Source organism: Carassius auratus, chromosome 25 (assembly GCF_003368295.1).
Source record: "Carassius auratus strain Wakin chromosome 25, ASM336829v1, whole genome shotgun sequence".
Lineage (NCBI taxonomy): Eukaryota > Metazoa > Chordata > Actinopteri > Cypriniformes > Cyprinidae > Carassius > Carassius auratus.
The window spans coordinates 11,241,908-11,267,153 of NC_039267.1; the positions used below are offsets into that span (position 1 = coordinate 11,241,908).

Here is a 25,246-nt window from a genome sequence, read left to right on the forward strand (position 1 = left end):
ATATTTATTTTAATTTAATGATTAAGTTCAAATGTATTAATTTATTTCAAATAAAACAGATTTATTTCATGTATTTATAATCAATTATTATTTTATTTCAGTTTTTACCATATTTATGATAATATAACAGATATAATTTATATTAATTTCAGATTTTTTTAGCTGCAAGCTGCGATAGTAGATAGTCAATAGAAATCCTCAACTGATGCAAGCAAAAAAAATTAGAAATGACATCAGAACCGGAATTTCAACATCAGTGAAATATTATATATATATATATATATATACAAATTATTTACATAACACATTTTAATACATTATTGATATCTTTTCATGTCATTTTTTAATTTTTAAACAATAAATGTATTACATGTTTTATTTATGTTGTTTTACTTTTTAAGATATTTATTGATATATTGTACACATAATTTATATCAAGTTCCGAATGTTTTAAGCTATATTATATTATCAGTCACTAGGAAGACTCACACAGAATGCAACAAGGAAGAAATGAGGAAAGTGTGAAGGTTGTGCTTGATAAAAAAAAAAAAGTCCCTAAGAATTCATAAAAAATATGGTTAAATATGGGTAAATGTAGCATATGTTGCTGAATTCTTTTTTATTATTATTTATTATTTTTTTATAAAGAGTATTTTTAAATGTGTTTTATATTGCATTTTGTTTTAATTAAACAATCAAATAATTGTAATTACTTTTATATCATATTTATTATATTCTAAATTAAATGTACAATTTATATTGTCACACACACACAGACACACTTATATACGTATCCTCATTTATTTTTAAATATAAACATTGTAACAATTTAAAATATATTTTTGAATATATTTTAGATTACTGTGTCACATTATATCTGATCTCAGATCAAATTGGCTCTTTCTGAAGCAGAACCTTATAAGTATTTAGCAAATAATTGAGCTCTGCCAATGTCAGTTTAACTCGAGAGGCATCATCTCCTCCCATTACTGTCCTGATAAAGTGGCCATTCAATCAAGCTCACAACCACCAGGTGATTACAGCTATGAGCATTTTCAACCCTCCACAATGACGGCAGCAGAAATCCATTCATGGTACAGGTAATTCGGCGCTGCCGGCCTTCAGCTTTTCATAGCCGTATAAAGCCTGGCTCTACTTTACTTCTATGTCTCTAGGGGGCAACATCACACTTTTCTTTCGTCCAAAAGATGATGAAATATTGATCTGCAAAAGAGGTTTTGGGGGGCAGCATACATATGTGGCATCAGTGACAAAGCCGAGCAATAAGTCTAAAGGCACACATAAGCACCTTAAAGAAGGTGAGGATGGATGTAGCCAGTGTTGGACATAACACATCTTAACAAATAACCATCACCACCAAATTGTCTGTCTGAAACGGTTCCTGGCAGCTGAGCCAAAGAAAGAAGCTTCAAAGATAGATTTACAGCTTCTTTCTGTGAAGCCATCAATTCATGTTATGTTAATTGTCATCACTGACGTATTATCTGTACGAGAGGCAAATTTTGTCATCATTAGACCAGTCAGAGGGAATATCCAATTCAGAAGTTGAGCTTTTTTAACAAACTCATGTTCCCCTTTTTGCTTCAGATTTTGGGTTCACTTTGAAGGCCCTGATCAGAACAATCTGATTCTGACTCTTATGGCTAAGAGCTCGCTACGCAAAAGCAAAGTAACAGTGATGTCTCAAAATATGCCACTTGTCTCATTTAGCCTTGGTTTGGAACAAGTGCAAGTAATTGATTCCAAAAAGAGAAAGAGGAGATCAATACAACACTTACAGGCAAAGGATAGAGAAGTATTTTCAGGGCTCTACAGATTGAATTGAATGTTATTAACTTTTCCTTACCACAAAATTTTATGTTTCTACAGTGGACCTGCAGCAGTATAACTTTTTATATCATTTGTATCATTTAATAATGGTAAATATGATGTATAAATAAATATGAATATAATATAATATAATATAATATAATATAATATAATATAATATAATATAATATAATATAATATAATATAATATAATACAGATGAGGAAATTGATTTTTGCACAATGCAATTGACAGTTATTGGCCAGTTTATTTCGGTGACTGACAGTGACTAATGAGGGATGGGCTGGTTTTTTTTTTTTTTTTTTTTGGTCTATTTTTTCTTTTTTAATTTTACAGAATATGTTCATGCAGCATCATTATTGTTTCATTGCAAAACCAGCCATAAAGGAACAATACACGGTTTTATTCTGGACATTTTTATCCAGCTAAAACACAGTTGTTCAGAAGTTTAACAATGCAAAATTTCATGATTTAACTTACTATACAGAGTGCATGGAATCACATTCAACAATAGGCTGTGAGTTTATTTATTTTTTATTATTTTATTTCTTATTAATACATTTTTTATTTATTTATTTACATTTTATATTTAAATTGTATTTAAATTGTTTTTTATATAAAAATCAGCTTAATAGTAGTTTTATATTTTGCATTTTTATAGCATATATATATATATATCATATTATATATATTTAAATTGGTCTTTAAAATAATTCTTATATTATTATCCCAAACACAATTTTATTATTCGTATTATGCAAATATAAAAATAACTGATAGACAGACAACTTTACAAAACACTATATTGCACTTTAATGCACAGCAGATTAACATTAAATATGACAGTATCACGTTTACATCAAGCAAATATTTGAAGAACAATTTCTTTACAACTTTGCTTCAGTGTCTTCAGTCTCTTCACTTAAAAAAATATTAATATAAATCAAACTGTAGATATTTATTATATAATGCATATAGACTCAATCCCATTACAATCCATTCAGAATCGTGTGCTTCCATCACAAACACTTTAACAAGAAAAAGTTGCAGAAAGCCCCGCGCGGACAGTCGCACATCTTGCCGATTCGAGAGCCTTTTCTGATCGCGCACTGCTCCCCCAAATCACACTGGCAGGAGAAAACAGGAGAGATCGGGTTACTTTTGCCATTGCAGCATTTGCGTTAGTGTGTATATAAGCGCACTTGTTAAAAGCTAATGGTTGGAGACACGTAATGGATCATTAAAAAAAGAAAAGAAAAATAATATTATTGATATAATGTACTATTTATTGATAAATAAAGAAATTAGGAGATCATTCACTACATGTAAATCATAAGCAGACATAAGCAGACACAGAAAAAAAAGCCAAGACACATATTCATGCAATTGCGCAATGTCAATGTCGCCAGCAAGTTAAAATGTATAATAAATATACCATGGGAACTTGACCAAATTTCTTCTCCCAAGGTGGAATTCGTTTCGTCTGCAGCTTTTCCAGAACTTCTTGCAGAGCCCCGAGCTGGTTTGACAAAACATTGTGAAAGAAGTTTATTTCAATCTCTTTTTCAAATCAAATCACTCCAAATTAAGGCTATATAACAATTCAGATAAAAATCAAGCAAAAACTTGTAAAAGTTCTTTAAGTTTTGTGTATAGCCTAATATCTGTTGCGTAGCAAAAGATGCATTACTCACAAGCTGTTTTTCACTTGTCAGGTTTGGGTCTTTGGGGTAGAAGTCTCTGATGGCTCTTGTGTCCAGTTCCACCTCTATCTCTGGCTCTGACTCGTTCGCTTTGGCTCCGGTCAACAAGCAGATCAGAAGCGCGCACACAGCCATGCGCGTCTTCAGTCTGGAGCTCTCCATGGTTCTGAATTTAGCGCGCAACGCCGTTGTATGTCTGTATGCAAAGTTTTGGCGCAAATAACCATCTCGACAGCCTTGCACCCTTTTATGTGTTCCAAACTGCATGCATTTATGTGATCTGGTGTCGCCCCGCCTTTAACATTGATTTCGTTCGCACGTAAGCGCGATCATTCATTGCGTAAATGCGCTGGAGACAAGTCATCAAATGCGTTAATGTTGCCTCCGGAAGGTTTCTTTTTTCTTTTTCTTTTTTACTTCACTAAGGACACATCCGTCTATGTGTTTTACTGCAGGCTCTGTCGATTGTATAAGAAAAGCTTTTGAACATTTTGGAGCACGTTGGAAAAATGCATGGCTGCTTAAATCTGATTGCATAAGAGTTGGTACATATATGTCTATTAAATTTAACAATTCTATCTATCTATCTATCTATCTATCTATCTATCTATCTATCTATCTATCTATCTATCTATCTATCTATCTATCTATCTATCTATCTATCTATCTATCTATCTATCTATCTATTGTGTATGCTATGTACAGTATTCAACAATCATTGTTGTACACCAGGACATAAATACAGATGCTTGCCTTAAAATATGCTTCACATACACAGCAAGGACATAATAGAAATGGGCTCCTGGTGTTACAGTAAGGACAATAGGCATATCTGACTATATTTGAACCATGTGCCTAAACTGTGGAGGATATTATATTGTTTCATAAATTAAATGTCTATTATTTGATTTATTTTACACTTCAATATTAACAATAAAGTTCCTAGAAACTTCAAATGAGCACTTGCTAATGTGAAGAGGAAGTTTTCTTATTAGGGATTTGGGGAAATGCTTAATAATTTTCTCATTTATGTGTTTAATTGCAAGGGGCCAAGAGCCATCTGCACTCTACGAGTGTAGTCACCTCACTACTTCAGCACGTCTAGACTAGTCTAAGCCTCACTGGAATGTGAATAGGGATTTTTATTTAAAATAAAAAAAGGTTTTCCAATAAAAGGCTTTTTTTATTGGTTAGATGTAATAGGCTAATATTTTTGCCCGTCTGTGACGTAATTTTTAGAGGAAATTATTTTGAGGTTGAACTTGATAGGCTATTTGTGTATTAGCAGATCAAATAATTTCTGCCCCACAACATTCACATTAATCATGAATTTCTCACAGTTAGAGTGTTGTGGAAATAAAATAAGTTCTCTGTCAGCTATATGCTGGGGATTAGCATGCACAATTTTATCCGAAGGTGATGTTTTTTAATTTCCCAACAGGACCCTTCAACAATGGGCGTCAGGCATATGACTCACTCTCTTCAGTCCATATCTGTATCAAAACATAACCGATCAACGCCAAGAAAAAAAAGAAGTGATTTTAGAAAAATTCAGCCAATCTCCTGTGCCCATACAACTTAGACTGTGCCCATACAACTTAAAAAACCCAGACTGGGGTGTGTTAATAGGGACAAATATTCACTTCAATATTTTATTTGTTGCACAATTCCCATTCACATAATGACAATGGATGGCACCAAATAATACGCTGTGGGAATAAACTAACTGGAAAGATGTGGCCCATAACCCCTGTCAATGAGTTCATTAATCAAACAGTGTGGTGAGCAAACTCGTTCTTCTTCCCAAACAGGACTGGATCGGAAATAGAGGTTATGGGTGAATGAAAACCATTTTCGTGTGTAAATCTTCCTGAACCCCCATTAAAAATATAACCACCAAGCAAGTTTAGATTGAAGAATCAGAGATTTGAATGCACAAAATGATTATCTGTGGCTGATATAAAACATTTTTGGATGTTTTACTAAATACACTCATTCTCTTGGCTAGGCTGGCAAGCATTTAACCAGTTGTAACTACAAGTAGCATCTGTCCAGTTCATTGATACAAGACAAAATATTATCTTTCACATATCACAGCTGAAAACCACTGCTTAACTCGCCAGTTTATGATCAAAAGGATGGTCGTCATCCATCAACCAGCTATTCAGATTAAAATCACACAAATCAAAAGCTGCCAGTGACATTTGCCTAAGGCCTTGGAAACAGGGTGTTTTCACAGCAAGTGCAATGCACAAACCTTCAGCTATTTTTAGCACTGCAGTGAGTGTTGAGTTAAGGGGTTTAAAATCTTACCCTTGTTCCACTGCCATATTCGGTCTTCGCTATGGGGCATGATTTGATTCCCATTTGTCTCCTCGGGATCCGCTTATGTCTGCCCACGTCTGCATGTCTTCCAAAAACCCCATGTGCCTCCTCAACCTCCCAAACTTCATCCCCAGTCCCATAACCCCTGCAGTGTTTGACATACCATGCTTTTTCCCATAATTAACCTATCAGTCTCTCTGTACTTCATGCACTGAAAAAAGCACAAAGACTGCTTTATTTGTGGTTACAGCATATTATGTTCAACAGGTGACACACAACATGATTAAAACAATTAGTTGTTTAGAATATTGTTCAAGCACCAACACTTAAAGGATAAACTTAGGTTTTTCTTGCTTAAATGGTTAACTCATAGATCTTTTAAAGTAGATAAAAATAACAGTACTTCTCACTGTACAGAGATCCTAGATGACTTAACTCACAACTTTCAAAGTTGTTATGGGGTTAACTGTGCATTTAACACAATCATGTAGGATTATCAGAAAGTGACAGGCACTGAATGTGCACAGATTGGTCATTGTGTCCATTTTAAACACGGACTTCAGGCATTCAACATCCACTGTTTCGTTTATCAAAGTGACAGTCGAAATTAAGGCCTGTGGAAAAAAATCTGTCCATTGATCTGCTCATTGATCAGAAGGGAACACCACGAAACAACTTGCCTCAGAAATGAGTCAGACAAGGTACTTATCAGGTGAAGCACACCCTGATAGTGTTAAACATATAATTACATCCTGCTTGAAAGAATCAAATTAACCTCTCAGAGGTCACTAACCTCAAATAGGTCTTTTCTAAACATGCACTTTCAGCTTGGACTCCAATTTCTAACAGGCAGTGATTGCAAACATTAGATGATTATCCACAAGTGTGATATTGCTTGCCTTCAACAGTTTAAAGATATGTTAATAAAATAAGTAAAAAACTTATTAAAAGTAAAAGTAAAAAAACTGTTTTTGTTCTTAAAATAAAAATTGTTTTTAAAAAAGACAGAAGAACACTGCTAATGAATCAGTTTTTTGAACAAATCATTGAGTGAATGATTTAATGACTCACTCATTAAAGTGAAGGTGTTTGTTGTTGTTGCAGTCTTTGCTAATATGTTTCTTTTGTTGTTCTGTCTCCTTATCGTTTTCTACCTGGCCAGTGGTGCCACCTTGTGGAAAAACTGATTAGTACAAAAGAAATTCAGTGCACATGTGACCTGAACTTACAATATATCCACCATTGCAAGAAATCTGGTGGTGCGTGTACAGGTCAACTGTTCTGGTGAGGTACACGGACCCTTAAGGCTAAAGTATTTATTTTTTTTTTAGCTTTATATAAGAGGTGTTACACAGCCAAACTCATTAAAACAAATGCCAATGGAATTCCTAGACTGCAGATGTAAACAGTCAGGACAAATGACGCAAGGCAACACTCATAAAGTTCCCAAATTCCCTTGCTAGCTAGGAGCAGTTGTGTGTATTTACTGGCCACTGCAGAGCTGTTTCTCATGTCTCAGGCCTGAGGAGACAGGACGGCAGTCTTTGGTGCTTACAGCCCCTGAATTTAAAGGCCATGTCACTTACAGCTGTCTCCTACATCTGTACAGTTCCTCATTCTGACAGCAGATCAGGCCCAATGCAAGGGGCCAGTAGCAAGCTTGATTTTATCGGCACCCCAGGAGTTAACCTGTCATCTCGTTTTGCATTACTTTCATGTCGGTAGAATTTTCGCGAGCGTCACTTTAGCAGCCGGTGAAGTTTTTCTCATAAGCTGCTTTGTCAGACATTAATAAATGGCCCTCATTTACTTTGGCAGGAATTTGTGTTTGGAGGATTGCCATGATTAAAGAAGCGAATAACGAGAAATAACGCATACGAGATCATAGAGAAACTCTTCAAAGGCCATGTCTTAATGATCTCTGAGCTTCTTGTGCTGGTCTTGGATGCAAAGCTGGCAAAATACTGCAGATATTATGAGTTATAAACTAGTGCACTTTCACTTTATTAAAATCGTTGGCTTTTGTCTCGAGAAGGGGTTTGTGTGGGAATGCTTGCTCAAAATCTGTTTATTTTTAAAAAGCTTAATTTTATACGTATAGGTGTGCTTCCAGGCAAGAAAGTGTTTAATAAAAGGGCCCAAGTATATGCAAGGATATGAGTTTGCATGTGTGAAAATGAGAGCACATACCCATTCTTTGAAGATGAATCCCTGTAGGACTCACTTTTCCTGTGTGGGAGAGACCAGGCCTCATTATCTCCTCTTGATTCATCCCCTACTCCCATGTCACCAGTCAATATTGTCACGTGATCTGGATGTACATGTTCAGATGGACAGTATACAGCCGCTGGTTGGTATGTGTATATTCTAAGTGGGTGTGTGAAGAAAAAAACAAATACTCAATTAAAATGCTGATGGCATCCGTGGGGTGGGTCTGTTGTAATATAGGACAAAAGAGCAACCGTGGAAAACTGCTTGATTGGGGTTGAAATTAGAGGATATTTCCTGTACTTCTCTGTTAAAATTTTCGTTTAAGTGCATTAACCTTGTGTGTGTTTTAACCACCATTCATGTTATCATCAAAATTATGTATTTTCATTCATTAAGTTTGAAATATGAAGTATTTTTATTTTTGATATTTTATTTGGAAATCTGTGACATTTTTGTATTTAATTATTTATATGTAATTTCTAGAAGTATTCAGTATTAAGTATTATTTAATTTAGTTATCCTATTTTGTTTCTAAATTGTAAGTTGTTCAGCGATGCCACATAATATTATGATTATATTTATCTTTGGTGTTACGAAGAGTATTACAGATAATATGGTGCATTTTGTCTTAAAATGGTATAAAATAGATGAATAAACCCACGATCCTACATAAAAAAAATAAAAATAAAAATAAATAAATAAACCTGCAACACTATAGGACAAACAGTTTAGAAAATGGATTGATACAAAATTAAATAACAATAAAAAAATAAAAAATAAACTTGTCTGTAGTGTTTATTTATTTAAATAAACTCACAATTGTACATACAGAACAAGTGGTTTGAAAAATAAAAAAAATAACAATAACAATACCAATAGAACAAATGGTTTGGATGAATAATAAATAAAATAGTAAAAAAAAAAAAAAAATTGGTTAATGCATGAATGAACAATCCTGAATAATCCAGATATTCATTCTGTGAACATTTCTTTAAAATGCAATTGAGTACACTTTTACTGCATGCAGAGACATCTTGGATTCACTTCATATCCGAACAGTGTCATTATTAACAATGAAAGCAGATGTGGAGTTGTCACTGTACACATCTGTGTGGCGCGGGTCCTCTTGGGTAATTAAAAATGTATCATTAAATATTAAACTGATCTTATAGATAAACAATGGCCTCAGTTCAATACATCAATGAGTTGGTCTTAAGGGCTTGAGGGGTTTGATGTGCTATAGGCTGATATGAAATATAATTTGCCTTAGTTATACTGTAAACATAATACCAGCAGGAGAGATGGATCTGGCTGAGCATAAGTAATAAGTCACCAGTTTTGATATCTGCAAAGAAAGATTAAAGTAATATTCATGGTAAACACTGAGACTGTGATTTATATGTAAATCTTCTTCATAGATTTATGCAGTACAGTGTAGCTGCCAGCGAAAGATTGTGTTGTTTAGCTAAGGTGTCATCTTTGAATATATTTCCTGCACTTCCAGCAGAGGGCCGCACTTGAAGTCAAGGATGAGAGCTTGCCTGATCAATAGCATAAAAAAAGATGTGATATAAATTTGTAATTTCAATGACTCATGCAGATTTACATGAAAAGGCCACAGCTAATAGCTGAGGGCAGCTGTTAAATGAAGTAATCCTGCAATTAACATATGTCACAATGACTTTAATAGATACTCATCCCATTAACAGAACAGTGTTTAAATCATGACATATTGTACGGCTCTATGGCTTTCAGAAAGACAGCTTTGTGAAATATGACTTCAGAAGAAGAAGGGCCAGCATGTCTTCTCCTCCCACTCATCTTCATTTAGCTCTAAAAGATGCGTTTCTCCTCAATTACTGATAGGATTTCACCATCCACGGGGCATAAATCATCCGCACAGTCCCGTAATAACAAGATATGTCTTCATGACTGCGCTAATGACAACATAATTTGGTTTAATCAAGCTTATAGTTGTAAAAGAAAGAAAAAATATCCTTGAATCACTTGTAGGAGTAAATCTAAGAATCTAAATCGAAACAATCAGTGGAGTTCAACCAGTTTATAAGATTATATTATATATATGTATAGTAGCTGATGAGCAGAATTTGATCATTCAGGTCTCAGTAACCCCTTTTTGCTAATTCACAAAACAGATAAGACCTATTCGTGTGGTTTTATTGTATAACAAGTTTAAAGTCTTGTAAAATTGGATATCTCTGACAACTAATTTTTAATTCAACAAGTCGATACATTTTTAGATGAAAATAATTTGTTTTCATTTCATAAGGCCTATGCAATATCAGTTTGATTACAGAACGAGCTCCGGGAACAGGCAAATAACCAGAGGTTTCCATTTATGGAAAGGTTATATTGCAAGAATAATGAATGTAGGAGGATGCAGAGCTATGGCTGCGTGATGAAATGTAAACATGTGTCAGTCCTCATGGCTTTTCCTCTCCTAATGCCTCCTTCACTGAAGGAAACAAAAAATATTTGCTTTTGTTATGAACTTAAGTAAATAATCAAAAACCGAAGAATAGTTTCATTTATAATCCTTTCTAATTTTACTATTACATTAAGAAACTTGCTTTTCATGCGAGTTGTGAAAATCACAGCTAACATAAATGCACAAAGAGTCTGATTTGCACTGATGTGCATGTGTGATTGTAAAATGCTTTTGTGTCATATAAATCATTTATGATTAAAAAACGACCATGGATACATCCTTAATGTCCCAATGATACCAAATATAAGTTTTTAAAACCAAATACAAATGCTGATATTTGAGACTCTAAAAACCTTAATATTCTGTGATAGGTTCTTAACTTATTAGAGAATGTCTGATAACCGTACTAATTAGGTTCTTCAAATGAACACATTTGTAACTAAACCTCAGGCACTTCTTTAAAAAATTAAAAGGCAGGAGCAGGATAATTATCTTGAACTTCAGTGCCTTCACCAAAAAAAAAAAAAAAAAACTCTAATAAGTTAATATATATATATAATGTGAATAAATGGTGCATGGGCAATGTTGGCAAGGCGTGTAAAATCTGAACTAGTGGGAAAAAATCCTTGAGCCATATTATTAAACATTTAAAAGATCATAATTTCCTCATCCTTACAAAAATGTAAAAAAAATGTGTGCTGCATTCAACATCTTCATGAAACACAAAATGATTAAAAACTGGTAATACATAAGAAATACAATTGCTTTTTATTTGACAAAATGTAAATATAATATTGCATGGTTTTAAGATGTAAACTGTGACATGTAGATAAAGCTCAAATCAACTTCAGTATCAACCACTAGCTTCTGTCCTCAGTTTCTTCAAGATTTCCTCCTGGCTGACATCTGCAGTCACCCTGATAACCTTTTCTCTGGATTTGGAGCCCTATGAAGCAATAAAACCATATTTTTTATTAATAATATATCATTATAGTGAGCAGAAAACATTTGCATACATCATAGCAGGCTGCTGACCTTATCTAGCGACACTTGGCTCTTCTTCAGCTCCAGGACTTTGGAGAAGTATCGCAGGAGCTCGGCGTTGGCCTCTCCGTCTGTCGGCGGCGCAGCGATGGCGACCCCCACCGCCTCCTCAGACACATCTGTCACAAAACAACGCTTATGGACTCCTCACAGATGAAGGCTAAGCTTGTTCGTTCATATATTTACAATACTCAACCAGTGACTGCGTTTTGTTTGGCTCCGGGTTTAGCATGTATTGCTATTGTTATCGTCCCGTCTTTAACTTTAGTAACCGGGCCGGGGGGTGTCTCCGGTGGTTTTGGGTTGCTTTTGCTCTACAAGAGAATATAGTTTTACATTGTTAGTTACAGGTTAATATCATTAACTGACACTCAGAACATAACGTTACCAGAAATAAAGCTAAAACTTGACTGGTATTTCACGTTAGCTGATATGATTTACTGCTGTGCTGTCATTATAAAACCTATGGTTATTCTTACAAATGCATAAATATATACAAATATTCTTAAAACATTCATTGTAATATGTAACGAGCCCTACCGTCTTGTCCTTTTTAGGCATGATATTGTTGTATTGTGAGTAAACACTGTTAGAGATGGAGCTGTAAAGTGGGGTTTTCCGCCAATGACTGCTCAATGCTGAGGGACGCACTAATTGAAATAAAGATAATCGCACAAAACTGTGAATTTGGGAATGCATTAGCTAGAAGAAATACATTATTCAAGTGTCTTGATGCGCAGCATGAGATCCTTGTGACAACAGTTTACATGGGGAACGCGCATGACAACAAATGTAAATACGTTTAGAGCGTCAAATATGCGCGCTAAATGTGCAGAACAGAGATCGTGTGGGGAAAAAGGGATCGAAGGCTGATGTTCTTTTGTAAGCTTTTCTTTTCTTTGAACTGGCATTTTGATTTGGCAATGTTTGATCTGATATTTCATTTTATAGCATATATAATATATTATTACTCAGCATAAATCATCATCATCATCATCATATAATTATTAAATACTAACTTAACTGGCCTAATAATAATAATAAACATTGTATGACATTTTATGACATAAAATATTTTACGATAATAATTATTATATAAATACAATTAAATAAATGAATAGAAGTAGTAGTGTTTTTTATTTGAATTATAAATTATTATTATTTATTTTTTGCATTTAAATTATTAATATAAAATAAAGAAAGAAGAAATAGTAGTGCTGGTGGTGAAATTCGTTGTATTTTTAGTTGTAATAATAATTCATAGAAAATTTTAATAATCATATACTACATCTAAAATACACTCTTATCATAAAAGGAACACATGAATGAGTTAATAAATAGCTTAGTAATAGTGATTTTAGTTTAGTTAATTATTAATATTATAAAAATATAACTTTGTATTATTAGTAGGAGTGGAGTTTTTGTAACTGTAGTAGTAGTAGTAATAATAAAAGTATTATTAATAATTTTAGTCATTTATTTATTTTAGTTGTTATTATATACTAAATTGTTATTATATACTAAAATAATAGTTTTAAAGATATTTTTAAATAAGTTATTATTATTATTAGCAAAAGTGAATCTATTATTATTAACACCAGTAGCAGTAGTTGTCTAGAAGTACTAGTATTTTTTTACCCTGCCTGTTAGGTTCTCCTTTTATTTACAAGGTATTCCTTTCCTGAATAGAGATCCCTCCTCCAAGATGCAGTTAAGTTCCTCCTATTTTCATCCAGCTTAAAACTGGTTGTTCACACTGAGACTGGCTCAAACACTTTGTCACACTGTATGCACAGCTGCCAAAAAAAAGAGTCATCTTTGTCTCCAGATGCTAGACAAGCACACTATTTGGATTTGTTAAACACCTAGTTGACTACCAAAGTATAAAGGGAAGAGTCATCATGGAGAACAGCTTAAACCAAGAAGCAGAGGAAAATCCTTATCTTTGGTAAGAACTGTTTTAACTCTCAAACATATGGAAAGTCAGTAAATGCATAAAGTCTGAATCAGCCTTTTCTGAAAGTTTAGCCCTGCACAGTGCTCTCTTTAACGAATTAAACCAAAATAAAGTGCAGAATATATTCTCTCACCAAGCACTTGGGCACAGCTTTGAGTTGAGCTGGCAATTGATAGCTGTGTCAGAACTCACAGATGTTTCTCACAGTTGAACTGCTTTTCATGACTAGACTTGTCTTTACACAGACACACTTGCTTTGATCCCAAGGTCTCATTTCAGTAGATACACAAAATCCTCTGAGAATTATATATTAATATAGTTTTCTGATATTCATTATGGCAAAAGGCAAGCTGTCAAAAAACACTTGCATTTCTAACTTTTGTAAACGCATATTTGAAATGAAACAAATGCTTTCTCAAGAAACCCATGTGAGCAGAGAGTAAAAAAAAAAGTTTTTTCTAGTTTTCAGAGAACACCGTCTCTCAGACGTAAATGGAGAAAGCGCTACGGAGGCCTGGATGGTAATAAACTGCTGGAACCAAATAAGGAGGACGACACAAGAGGTACAAAATCAAAACACTAGAAGAGTGTCATAGATTTGAGGCTGTGAACTTGGTGTTTCCACTGACAGTGACCTCACTTGTCCCATTAACTGTGGGAAAGTGTATTCTGATTATTGATTATGGTTCACTGACCAAATTCACATCAGCTCTATAGGAGAACTCCAAGATCAGTGTGAGTGCTGCTCAAAGTAGGCCAAATGAATGGTAGACACTCTCATTTAAGCATGCTTGTGGTCAACATCTGGGCCATAAAAATGTGCAGAGGCAGTGGGTGTGTTCTGGGGAGGAGTGATGTGGCACATACTGGTTTTAGTGTGGCTGACAAACACATATAATGCTATAAAAAGCTTTAGAATCTTTGTTAAAGTTCCTCTTGCACTGACATGAATGTCAATTTGACAAAAACATTTGAAACTTTTTTTTTTACACATTTAAAATTATTGAGATTTATTTAGAAATTAGTTTTAGTAAAAATGACGATATTTTAGTTTACAAATGACAATTGTAGCAGCAGTTTAAAAGAAAACTTCAATAAAATATGAAAATTTGCTGAAAATGTACTCACCCTCAGGACATCTGAGATGTAGATGAATTTGTTTCTTTATGGGAACAGATTTGGAGAAATGTAGCATCACATCACTTGCTCACTAATGGATTCTCTGCAGTGAATGGGTGCCGTCAGAATGAGAGTCCAAACAGCTGATAAAGACATCACAATGATCCACACGACTCCAGTCCATCAATTAATGTTAAAAGTTGTGTTTGTAATAAACAAATTTAAAAAGGTGCTTTAACTTTTAATCATCTCTTCTGGCCAAAATATGAGTCAGTGATCAATAATCCATAATACTGTGTTTATACCTAACTTTCACAGAACCAGTCATAAGTCGCACATGTAGATCTGTAGCAATAGCCAGAAAATACACTGTAGGGGTTAAAATGATAAATTTTTCATTTATGCCAAAAATCATTAGGATATTAAGAAAAGATCATGTTCCATGAAGATATTTGGTAAATTTCCATACTTAGTTTTTGGACAACATTTGGACAACTTTAAAGGTGATTTTTTACAAATATATTTATATTTTTTGCAGCCTCAGATTCCAGATTTTCAAAATAGCTGCATCTCAGCCAAATATTTGTCCTAACCTTACAAGCCATACACAATTAAAAAGCTTATTTATTTTCAGATGACGTATAAATCTCAGTTCCAATTGAATTGATGTACTCTATTCATGTGGATTACTTGTGGATTATTGTGATGTTTTTATCAGCTGTTTTTATCACCCATTCACTGTAGATGATTCAGTGGTGAGCAAGTGATGTAATGCTACACCTCTCAAATCTGTTCTCTTGAAGAAACAAATTCAACAACATCTTGGATGGCTTGGATAGCAAATTTGCATTTTTGGGCGAACTATTCCCCAAGCGAGCAATCCAAAGATTTGTGGAATAGAATAAAACAGCTTAGACGGTTATAAACCACATTTACATTGTTTTATAAACCATATTTATGTTATGTGGGTTTCCTTTAAAAGAAACATAATTAACGTACTTTCAAGTTTCACCCCAAGGGATGGAAGCACCGTCTGCATAACTTCGTCTGGCATGTACCACCATATCTGGGCACAAAATCAACTTCCTGAGATGAGGATATTCAACCAAAAATGAAAATAATTCACCCTTTTTTTCTTTTATGGAACAAAAAATAAGCTGTTTCTGTCCATATGATATAACTGAATGGGGTCCAAAACAACACTGGACACCACTGACTTTCATTGTACAGGCTGAAATACATTTTTTATGTTTGTCCTTTGGAATAAATTTCATATGGGTTTGGGATTACCTGATTTTCATTTTGGGTAAACTACCTTTAAGATTGATTGTTCATTTGGATGAAAGAGTAAGAGTAAAAACAGATTACATTCCGTCTCCTATCCACAGCAGCATGGTTTCATATGTTTTAGCTTTCAGAAAATGTTATTGTGTGGGTTTTGCTGAGGTTTTGGACTGAGCAGACAACACAACACAAACAATGTCTTAAACTCACAAGAAACTCTGTGTCCTAGATTCTAAAATAGCCTCATATACATTCTTTGCTGAGGCAATGCTTTTAGTGGTTTTCAACTTCGAAAATCCCTTTTAAATCTTGCACTCACAAATAGGCGCTAATCTTAATCTTTAAAACTCTCTCACAAGATTCAGCAAAGGAGGATTTTTCTCACCCTGGGTTTTATTCTTTACCCCCCACTCGTTCAGAGAATGGAGAGATGACAGATGCCCTCACCAACAGGAACGCAGACCCTGTCAAGTTTACTGCGTCTAAGGTACGTGCTGAGTCCTGCATAACCACACCCATGCATAAAATATAAAACAAACCTGGAGGCGCAAAACTATGACCAGCATTATTAAAAAGACTGCGGTGAGGGACATTTCAATAGTGCTAATGTGCCATTTTACTGCTGTCTGAAATGAGTCTCAGCCATTCAGCTGACATTGAGATGTTTTGATTAAAAGGATTATTCCAGGTTCAACTCAAGTTTAATGGTAGACTGTTTATTACCATAAAAAAATTATGTGACTCATGTGTTTTTTTTCCTCCTTCAAAACAAAAAGGCAGTGAGACACTTACGGTGTGATTTTTGGCCAAGGTTTTTAAAGCATTTTTTTTTTTATATAAAAGCACTATTAATTCTTAGTCGTCTTATTCATATTCTTGAGAATAAAGTAATTTTTACAGATATTTTAGAGTTTATGGAGTTGCATTGTCATGTAAAATGTAATTACTTTGCACAGAAAAACTATTTTATCAGACAAAAAAAAAAGTTGATCGTGTTAATTACATTGCTTTCTATGGGAGGGTCAGAGAGCTCTCAGAAATCATCAAAAATGAAAAACAGAATTCATGAAAATTCGGTCATTAATTACTCGCCTTGATGTGTTCCGAATCACTGAATCACGTGCTTTTTTAGGATATAAGTACATCTTTATAAGTAATTTCACTATTACTTAGTCTGTGTTTAAAATATGGTTAAATGCATTTATGGTAATCTAACATTATTTATATTAAAAATTGTATGTCATGCATTAAAATATATTTTTAATTACACATGTAATGATGAAGTTGCAATTTAGAATAAAACACTCTACAAATAAAATTATAATTGAGTACTTTACTTAAGCACAACCAAAATGATAGAAATATGACGTTTTAAAATAAAACATTTAATTTGATATTATTATAAAGTTTGCAATTCATGAAGGTGAAAGTGGCATTTTATTTCATTAATATCATATTATCTGCTAGTAAATATTTAAAAAATATATACACTTTTAAAGTAAGAAGTACACTCACCCAAAAACAATTAAAAGCACATCTTTTGCAAAAAAGGGTCCATTGTTTACAAATCAGCCCCATTCACTTCCATTACCTTATGTCCTGCTTAAAAAAAAACCTGAATGCATTAAAGACATTGTCTCCTCTGCTTAGTGTGGCATGTCTGTACAAAGACAATAAGTTAGCATGTACTTCACCTGTAATAAAACCCCAGCCCTGCAGACGTTGTTACTGCTGGAGGCTAACATTTGTTAGCTCACATGCTGACATGCGAGCGTAATGTGTCTCAATATGTTTCCCCACAGCTCTGAACACCTGCAATTAGTAAAACTTCAAAGTTTTAGATGGCACCAGCATTATGCTGTATGTTGTATTTCATCAGGCTTCAAAAGATAAGCTAATTCAGGCGTAGCATGCATCATCATGTCTAGGTCTGCATAAAAGCTTGTCACTCGAAAAAATAATGCGCAGACTGTTTGCTTGATGCTATATCTAATTAAAATGTAATAGTCTATATATAGATCATTTTTCACAGCCAAGCTCTCAATACATGTTTTTAATGTTACTAGGAAACAAAAGCTGCAGGGAACATTCCACAACCTGTGCCAAAACATACCTTTCCATCCCAGAGGCCAGTCAATTACGTCTCTCCAGGCTCTACAGGTACAAGAGCAAAATAAAACAATATGTGCACTTATCTCCAGCAGCACATGTTTGTTCCTCCTGTTAATTCTCTTTTGCTTTTATAGCCTTGTACTCGTGCTTCCTTTTGTTCAAATTATAACAGCTCTCACGAGGCAGCAGTGTATTAATATTCCTCAAACAACCTGGTCAGTGTTTGTTCTACACCTCTAACCTTAAGTATTAAATGTCTGCAAATAATTGGGCTCTGTGTTTTTTTGTAGATAATTTCAGCTTCGTTTTTCTCTCTGAAAATCTCTCATTCACTTTTTTTAATTGACTTTGGAATGCTATGTGGGATTCTACAGCAGTGTATTGTGATTGGTCGTCATTTATACATCTGTTAGCATAATAAATTATGATTGATCTCATCTGCATTGTGTATATTTAAGCATTTAATTGCTACCTTGTATGTGTTGATTTTGTGTGTGTAGCTGGTTGACTTTTTTTAGTAATAATATTTTATGTACACTGCTGTTCTAAGTTTGGGGTCAGTACATTTTTTAAAAGAAATGAATAGTTTTTCACAGCAGGAAATCATTCACTTGGTCAAAACTGACAGTAAAAATGTTTAATTTATTGCAAAAGATTTGTATTTTTAAACAAATGCTTTCCTTTGGTCTCTTTGTTTATCAAATAATCTTGAAAAGAAAACTATCATATATTAAAATAAAACATTTATTTTCACTTGTAATAACATTTCACAATATTACTGTTTAAAGTAAACACATGTGTGAATAAGAGACTTCTTGCAGACACCAGACATTTTTTTTTTTACATAATATGTGTATACTGTGTGTATTTTTTATTTACATATAAAAACAAACAAATGCATGTATATATTTAAGGAAAAAAAAGTTTATATATTTATATATAATATAAAATATAAGAATAGGAATATATAAATGGATATACACATGTAAATATTTTTAAAATATATAGTGTATGTGTGTGTATTTATATATGCATAATAAATATACACCTATACCTAAACAAAAAGTTTTATTTTGGACACAACAGTGCTATATATATATAGTTGTCTAGCAAAGTACAGTTTTTTTTCTTCAGGATAAAGTCTAGTTTTCATTTTCTGCTCTAATGAAATTCCTTTTCTTTTCCTTAGGCATGCCATCTTTTATGAGCAATGGAGGCACAAAACGGACAGTACCAGAACAGGACAAACTTCATTCCAGCCAAGCATGGCAACACTTGGGCCGACCAGAGATGCATCAAGGTCATTTTAAGAAAAAAGTGTGAGTCTCAAATGCACAAGGCAGCATTCGCTTAACTTGCTTCAAGAGCTGCTAGCTATATGTGTACTGACATACACTACACATTGTTTTCAAAAGGGCTGCTGATGTGCTCTTTGATAGTTTTGCTTCTGGGGGAAGAGTCAACTGCAATCAGTTTTTTGAGGTACATAGAAAGTATCCTTAAAGAAATAATTCACCTCAAAATTCAAATTTGCCAAAAATGTACTCTCCCTCAGGCCATCTGAGATGTAGATGAGTTTGTTTCTTCATCGGAAAAGATTTGGAGAAGTGTAGTATTACATCACTTGCTCACCAGTGGATCATCTGCAGTGAATGGGTGCCGTCTGAATGAGAGTTCAAACAGCTGATAAAAACATCACAATAATCCACAAGACTCCAGTTAACGTCTTGTGAAGTGAAAAGCTGTGTGTCCATCTGAGAGATATTTTATCTTTAAAATGCTTTCGGACAAAATATGAGTTCATAATCCATAACAGCACTTCCTCCACCTTTAAAATCCCTCCTCTGTTGATCTCTCACATCAAAAATGACATATTTGATTTGAACTATTTTGGACTATTTTTCCTTGTAAGTGGTGGTTGATCTGTGCATATTTCTCTCCTGATTTAGACGAGATTCCACTGGAGAAAGCAATATTATGGAAAGATTTCTTGATTTTCTTAATGCTTATTATAAACATACAGCTTTTCTCGGCACAAGACCTTAATTGATGGACTGGACTCATGTGGATTACTTGTGGATTAATGTGATGTTTTTATCGGCTGTTAAGTATCCTATTCTGACGGCACCCATTCACTGCAGAGGATCCTTTGGTGAGCAAGTGATGTAATAATACATTTCTCTAAATCTGTTCTGGTGAAGAAACAAAATCATCTACATCTTGGATGGACTGAGGATGAGTACATTTTCAGCATTGTTTTCATTTTAGTGTGAACTATTGCTTTAATATTGGCTAATATTCAATAGTGCAGGATGTCATATCTGTCTGTATTTTGGCAGGCCCTGTGGAGCTCAGGAATCATCCGAACAGACCCACGGATTAAAGACTGCTACAGCCTGATGCGGAAATTACAGGAAGCAGATGGAACTGTGGACAGGAGCACTTTTCACAGGCCAGACTCAATCTTGACTCCAGAAGTCGCATCTTAAATATAAATACTAAACAGCCCTAATCTATTATGCTGCTAATATACTTCATTTGTGAACATCTTGCAGGTGCGTGACTGGCTTTGTGTCTTTCATCCTGAAGGCACTGCAGGGAAGATTTGTCATTCCAGATTTCTCCACATTCAAAGAGGAAACACAAAAGCTGTTTATTAAATGCAAACAACTCTCCTCAGTGAAGGCACGTCAAATCTGTTTTTGCTAGTGCTGTTGTTGTTCTTTTTATACAACAGTCTAGTGAAAAAGACGTGCAAAGAAGCATTTAAGTAGCACAGGTTATTTTCTAATTGACTGTTTCGTGAAAAACATCACAATGTGACTCATATCCTGTGCATTTCTGAACAGGAGAAAGAAGACGTAAGAGAGAGCGCCACAAAATGGGGCATTTCAGTTTGTACCGTGGATGGACAGAGGTAACACACAACAGTCTAATTCAATTGATTTGATAAGAGGTCTTCAACAGGGGGTCTTTGCATCCCTTAGGGGGTCCACAGTGGCACAGCGGGATATCTGGCAATTATTGTTTAATATCAAAGATTTTTTGTGTGAAAACATGGCGATATATGTTGCAAAAATTTATTAAAAGAAAATATAACAAAAATAGTAGAATGTAGAAATAGACTCAAAATTAATATTATTTATAAATTATCAATTCAGTTTCCCTGATGAATTTTAATGAGATGCTGTTGTTTTTTGGACTTTAGACTTTCCTTAGGAGACTGGGCTGAACCTTGCATTCTGGGAGAGATTTCTTGGCCTCTCATATACGGTCTAGCGGTGGACCAGCAAGGGTCCGACTATGTGCACAGATTTGTAGGGATGGAGGAATATTCCAAATACGAGTGTCCATTTACCCTGACCAAGAAAGGTCAGTTCAGTCAGTTCATTCCACGTATTCCATTTCTTTGATTTATGTTCGGTTTTGCACTCAAGAACAGTTTAATGTTCCTTTCAAAAAACACCTGGACGAGTAGTGCTTAAAAACAGCAAACTTGTTCGCAGGTGTGCCTCATAGTCCGCTGGTTGAGACAGGAGCCATTATCTGCACTTCTTTATTACAGGTAACAATGTTGCTTTTTTAAATAATAATAATAATTAAAAAAATGCATGTTTTATTTGATTGATTTTGTCATAAAACAGCTGGCAACCAGACCAGTCACTGATGAAGAAGAAAAGTATGAGTCTGTAAGCTTACATTTTACACTAATCAGCTACATTTAATGGAAAATAAGGCTTAAAAGCAATCTTAATCAAACCATTCTGACACAGGTTTTGAATATCATCAGAAGGCTGTGCAACAAGGAGCATGCAAACCTAAACTGCACCAGGTATTTTCACAAGAAATTGATTTTTTTCTGTGCTATTCAGTGTTTATTTGTAACTGTTGTCACTGCCATTGCAGTTATCAAAACCTGCGAAAAGACATCATCCATCTCCACGCTCTTTCATTTTACTTACAAGAGAAGAAAGTAAGTCGGGGATAGTTCCTTGAAATATTGATTTATTTCTTTTTTTTACGTCACAAAGGGTCTTTAAACTCATCTGTTTTTGATAACTGAATCATTCCAGTGCTTTCCAGAAGGTGTGGGGATCAATTCCACACTGGATTTACTGTTACAGGTATTCAGCTTTATGAATTATATTCTTGTTAAGGAAGAATGCATGATTGAATTTTCATTTTGCATACGTCTCAGTGTTTATCGACAGAAGTCACCTGCGAGTCTGGCGCTGCACTGGCAGCAACCCTAGCTAATGGGGGACTGTGCCCCCTGTCAGGTGACCAAGTGATGTCACCCCACGCCGTCCGCAGCACGCTTTCCGTGATGCAGGTGGCTGGAATGAATGATTACTCCAGAATGTTTCATTTCAAGGTGAGTTTGTGACAAGTCTAGTAAATACTGAATCATATTTGTGTGATGTATCACAGGTTAAACATCAGTTGTGTTTAAGTTCTGCAAATCTTCAATTTAAATTCACTCCCACATCTTTAACAGGATTTTTGAAGTGATTAAAATTGCTCCCACTTTCATGTAACAAATTAAAATGGCCTCTACCCTGCAACGTTAATTAGCAGTAATGGTAACAATGGTCATTAATGAATAGCAGTGGATGTGTCCATGAATTAACAATGTCTGAAAGACTTCTGTATTCCCCTACTGCCCTCTAATGGACACAATCCAGAATGCTTTATTGCCTCTGGATAATAATGCAGTTACCCATTTTAAATCTGCACAAGGATTTAAAGCAGAATAGTTTAGGCTGAATAATATACTTGCTTTCTATGATGCAGACATCTGTGCCTGCTAAGTCCAGTCAGTCTGGTGTCGTGTTGATCGTGGTTCCTGGAGTCCTGGGACTAATGTGCTGGTCTCCTGGACTGGACTGCAATGGAAATTCATGGAGGGGTGTCCATTTCTGTGAGGTATGGAAATGGATCAGTATACTTCAGTACGAAATCAAAGTTTTGTGGCTTTTAGTCCAAGTTTCTTAGCTAAGTTTATCTAAAGGTTCGTGCACTCTTTAATTTAGCTAAAAATGAACTTTTGGAAAACATGCGCATTAAAAATTTGCATTGTCAGACCAAAGAGATTAATGACTTATCCAGTATTAAAAGTTTATGTCCAATCATATACTCTCTAGTATGAGAATACCCTCCTCCTGGTACAACCGGCTACTGGCTAGCAGTCTGACAAACCTAAAGCTTAATGCCTGGTAAAAAAAAAAAAAAGATATAATAACTGTCTGTTTTGTTAAAGGAGCTGGTTTCAACCTTCCAGCTGCATAGTTTTGACATCAGGACTCCATTCAGACAGGTGTTGTGTTACAGACAGTGGAAAGTGGAATCAGAGGTCTGGTTAATTTTTTATATATATATATATATATATATATATATATATATATATATATATATATATATTAAATGCATACAGTATACAATTCCTGATGCTTTCACGATATGGAGGTAAATAAATATTTATTTCTTGAATTACAGGGATACCAAATTATGAATGTACTTTTGGCAACTTACAGAGGGGACATAGTGTCTCTGCGCAGGTAGGATGTCCATAATAACATATAGACCTCAGACAAAAATATTTTATTGGAAAGAAACTATATATATAGTTCTATATATATATATATAAAAGAATTATATACAGGTATTTAATTAAAATATAAATTAACTATTAAATTAGAAATATTATATGCAAAATAATTGATATATATTGATGCATATTGATACATTATATATTAACATTAAATAAATTGTATATATTTAAATTATATATATATATATATATATATATATATATATATATATATATATATATATATATATATATATATATATATATATATATTTACTGTATATAAACCGTATATAGAAAGAAAGAGAGAGAGATAGGGAGAGAATTATAATTTGTTTTAAATAACATATTGAATTATCTTCTAATTGTAAAGCATCTAGATATATTGGTAATATTTCTTATTCTGCCTTTAATGTTTGTTTTTATTTAAATTTACAACAACAACAAAAAAAAACACAGAAATGACAATTATTTATGCAAAATATAATTGATTTTGATTGCCAAAATGTCACCATTTGAATTCAGTTTGTTTCCATCTGTCTATAAATGACCTCTAAACCTGCATGGTGAATTATACTGAAAACAGTGAAAGCAGAGTTAATTCCTCTTTTATAGGTACCTTCTGTCAGGAGCAGATGTGAATGCTGTGGATTATGATGGACGGTCAGCGCTGCACGTCGCAGCCTCTGAGGGTCGTCTGGATGTCATCAGGTTCCTGGTGGAGAACGCAGGGGCAAACTGCACACTCAAGGACAGGTAACTTTATCAAAGTCATGCATGATATGACTATTACTACATGTGTTACAATATATACCAGCCAACAGGCCTAATGTGACTAATGTGCCATGTTGATGTTCACAGGTGGGGAAACACAGCCTTAAAGGAGGCCATGAGGTGCAATCAAGACCCCGCCATCCTTTTTCTAAAGAAATACAAAGATTGTGAAGAGAGTTTATGATCAAATACTAATAATTCGTTGAGTGCATTAATTTAGATTTGATATTTACATACAAGATATGGATTATATTTAGAATGAAGAGGTGGTTATAAAGAGCAGCAAGGACTTGGATGGAAAACATGAGCTGTATTCTGCTGGCAACAGTCCCAGACAATCACTCACTGCTTACTGAGAATTACTGAAAGAGACTGAAACCTTGTTTTCTCAATAAATACTTCAACAACATGTGTTCACTGATTCAACACGCAAACAAAATGAATGAATCAAATCCAATGCCGTCTTATTTTTTCTGTAGTAGTTGTTGGGTAAACTGTATGAAATTGTATTGGACATGGGTATTTTCATACATCTCACAGTGGGGCAAGTTGTCACATGTATCGATGTTGAAAAGGCTTGTGATGCTTTGTGGATTTTTTTAGGATTCTTTGCTGATTAGAAAGTTCAGCAGTATTTATTGAAATAGAAATCTATTTGAACATTACATACATCTTTACTGTCACCTTTGAACAATTTAATGCATTCTTGCTGATGTCTGCTGAAAATTCAGCTTTGCCATCTCAAGAATAAATTACTAACTTTGTGACAACATGCCCCAATTTAGGACAATTTGTATTCAAGAAACTGTATCTTTAATGTACAGAAGC

At 34.2% G+C, this 25,246-nt stretch overlaps 3 protein-coding genes across 6 annotated transcripts; 1 reads left to right on the top strand and 2 right to left on the bottom strand.

The window, feature by feature from the left end:
- Positions 1-2,678: 2,678 nt before the first annotated feature.
- On the bottom strand, positions 2,679-3,812 carry cart2 (cocaine- and amphetamine-regulated transcript 2). Its single transcript, XM_026203460.1, has 3 exons — positions 3,545-3,812; positions 3,286-3,369; positions 2,679-2,977 (listed from the first exon to the last, which is right to left on the bottom strand). Exons 1-3 carry the CDS (start codon positions 3,713-3,715, stop codon positions 2,870-2,872), a joined length of 363 nt encoding a protein of 120 aa, XP_026059245.1. The 5' UTR covers positions 3,716-3,812; the 3' UTR covers positions 2,679-2,869.
- Positions 3,813-11,283: 7,471 nt separating this feature from the next.
- Positions 11,284-12,468, bottom strand: c25h15orf40 (chromosome 25 C15orf40 homolog). Its single transcript, XM_026202557.1, has 4 exons — positions 12,123-12,468; positions 11,779-11,896; positions 11,574-11,701; positions 11,284-11,484 (listed from the first exon to the last, which is right to left on the bottom strand). Exons 1-4 carry the CDS (start codon positions 12,279-12,281, stop codon positions 11,392-11,394), a joined length of 498 nt encoding a protein of 165 aa, XP_026058342.1. The 5' UTR covers positions 12,282-12,468; the 3' UTR covers positions 11,284-11,391.
- On the top strand, positions 11,662-24,857 carry glsl (glutaminase like). 4 transcript variants are annotated; one of them, XM_026202554.1, is made up of 22 exons: positions 11,662-11,750; positions 13,411-13,530; positions 14,002-14,102; positions 16,362-16,429; positions 18,009-18,102; positions 19,244-19,373; positions 19,470-19,536; positions 20,394-20,506; positions 20,610-20,739; positions 20,904-20,971; positions 21,263-21,426; positions 21,561-21,619; positions 21,699-21,743; positions 21,828-21,886; positions 21,961-22,027; positions 22,128-22,178; positions 22,253-22,429; positions 22,849-22,980; positions 23,315-23,407; positions 23,551-23,612; positions 24,260-24,400; positions 24,506-24,857. In XM_026202554.1, the coding sequence occupies exons 2-22, from the start codon at positions 13,484-13,486 to the stop codon at positions 24,600-24,602; spliced, it is 1,965 nt and encodes a 654-aa protein (XP_026058339.1). In that variant the 5' UTR covers positions 11,662-11,750; positions 13,411-13,483; the 3' UTR covers positions 24,603-24,857. The 4 variants fall into 4 exon arrangements, with proteins under 4 accessions (XP_026058339.1, XP_026058340.1, XP_026058341.1 ...); XM_026202555.1 differs by lacking the exon at positions 11,662-11,750 and adding an exon at positions 13,152-13,292; XM_026202553.1 differs by lacking the exon at positions 11,662-11,750 and having other exon boundaries at positions 13,175-13,530.
- The last annotated feature ends 389 nt before the right edge of the window (positions 24,858-25,246 follow it).

Bases quoted from the DNA above. Each gene is read 5' to 3' on its own strand.
- cart2 (XM_026203460.1), bottom strand. From the start codon at position 3,715: ATGGAGAGCTCCAGACTGAAGACGCGCATGGCTGTGTGCGCGCTTCTG. The intron at 3,370-3,544 runs GTGAGTAATGCA...TTGTCAAACCAG, and splicing joins TGACAAGTGAAAAACAGCTT to CTCGGGGCTCTGCAAGAAGT. The intron at 2,978-3,285 runs GTATATTTATTA...TTCTCCTGCCAG, and splicing joins AATTTGGTCAAGTTCCCATG to TGTGATTTGGGGGAGCAGTG.
- c25h15orf40 (XM_026202557.1), bottom strand. From the start codon at position 12,281: ATGCATTCCCAAATTCACAGTTTTGTGCGATTATCTTTATTTCAATTA. The intron at 11,897-12,122 runs GTAGGGCTCGTT...ATTCTCTTGTAG, and splicing joins TGCCTAAAAAGGACAAGACG to AGCAAAAGCAACCCAAAACC. The intron at 11,702-11,778 runs GTTGAGTATTGT...GTTTTGTGACAG, and splicing joins CAAACAAAACGCAGTCACTG to ATGTGTCTGAGGAGGCGGTG.
- glsl (XM_026202554.1), top strand. From the start codon at position 13,484: ATGGAGAACAGCTTAAACCAAGAAGCAGAGGAAAATCCTTATCTTTG. The intron at 18,103-19,243 runs GTACAAGAGCAA...TCTTTTCCTTAG, and splicing joins CGTCTCTCCAGGCTCTACAG to GCATGCCATCTTTTATGAGC. The intron at 21,427-21,560 runs GTCAGTTCAGTC...ACTTGTTCGCAG, and splicing joins ATTTACCCTGACCAAGAAAG to GTGTGCCTCATAGTCCGCTG.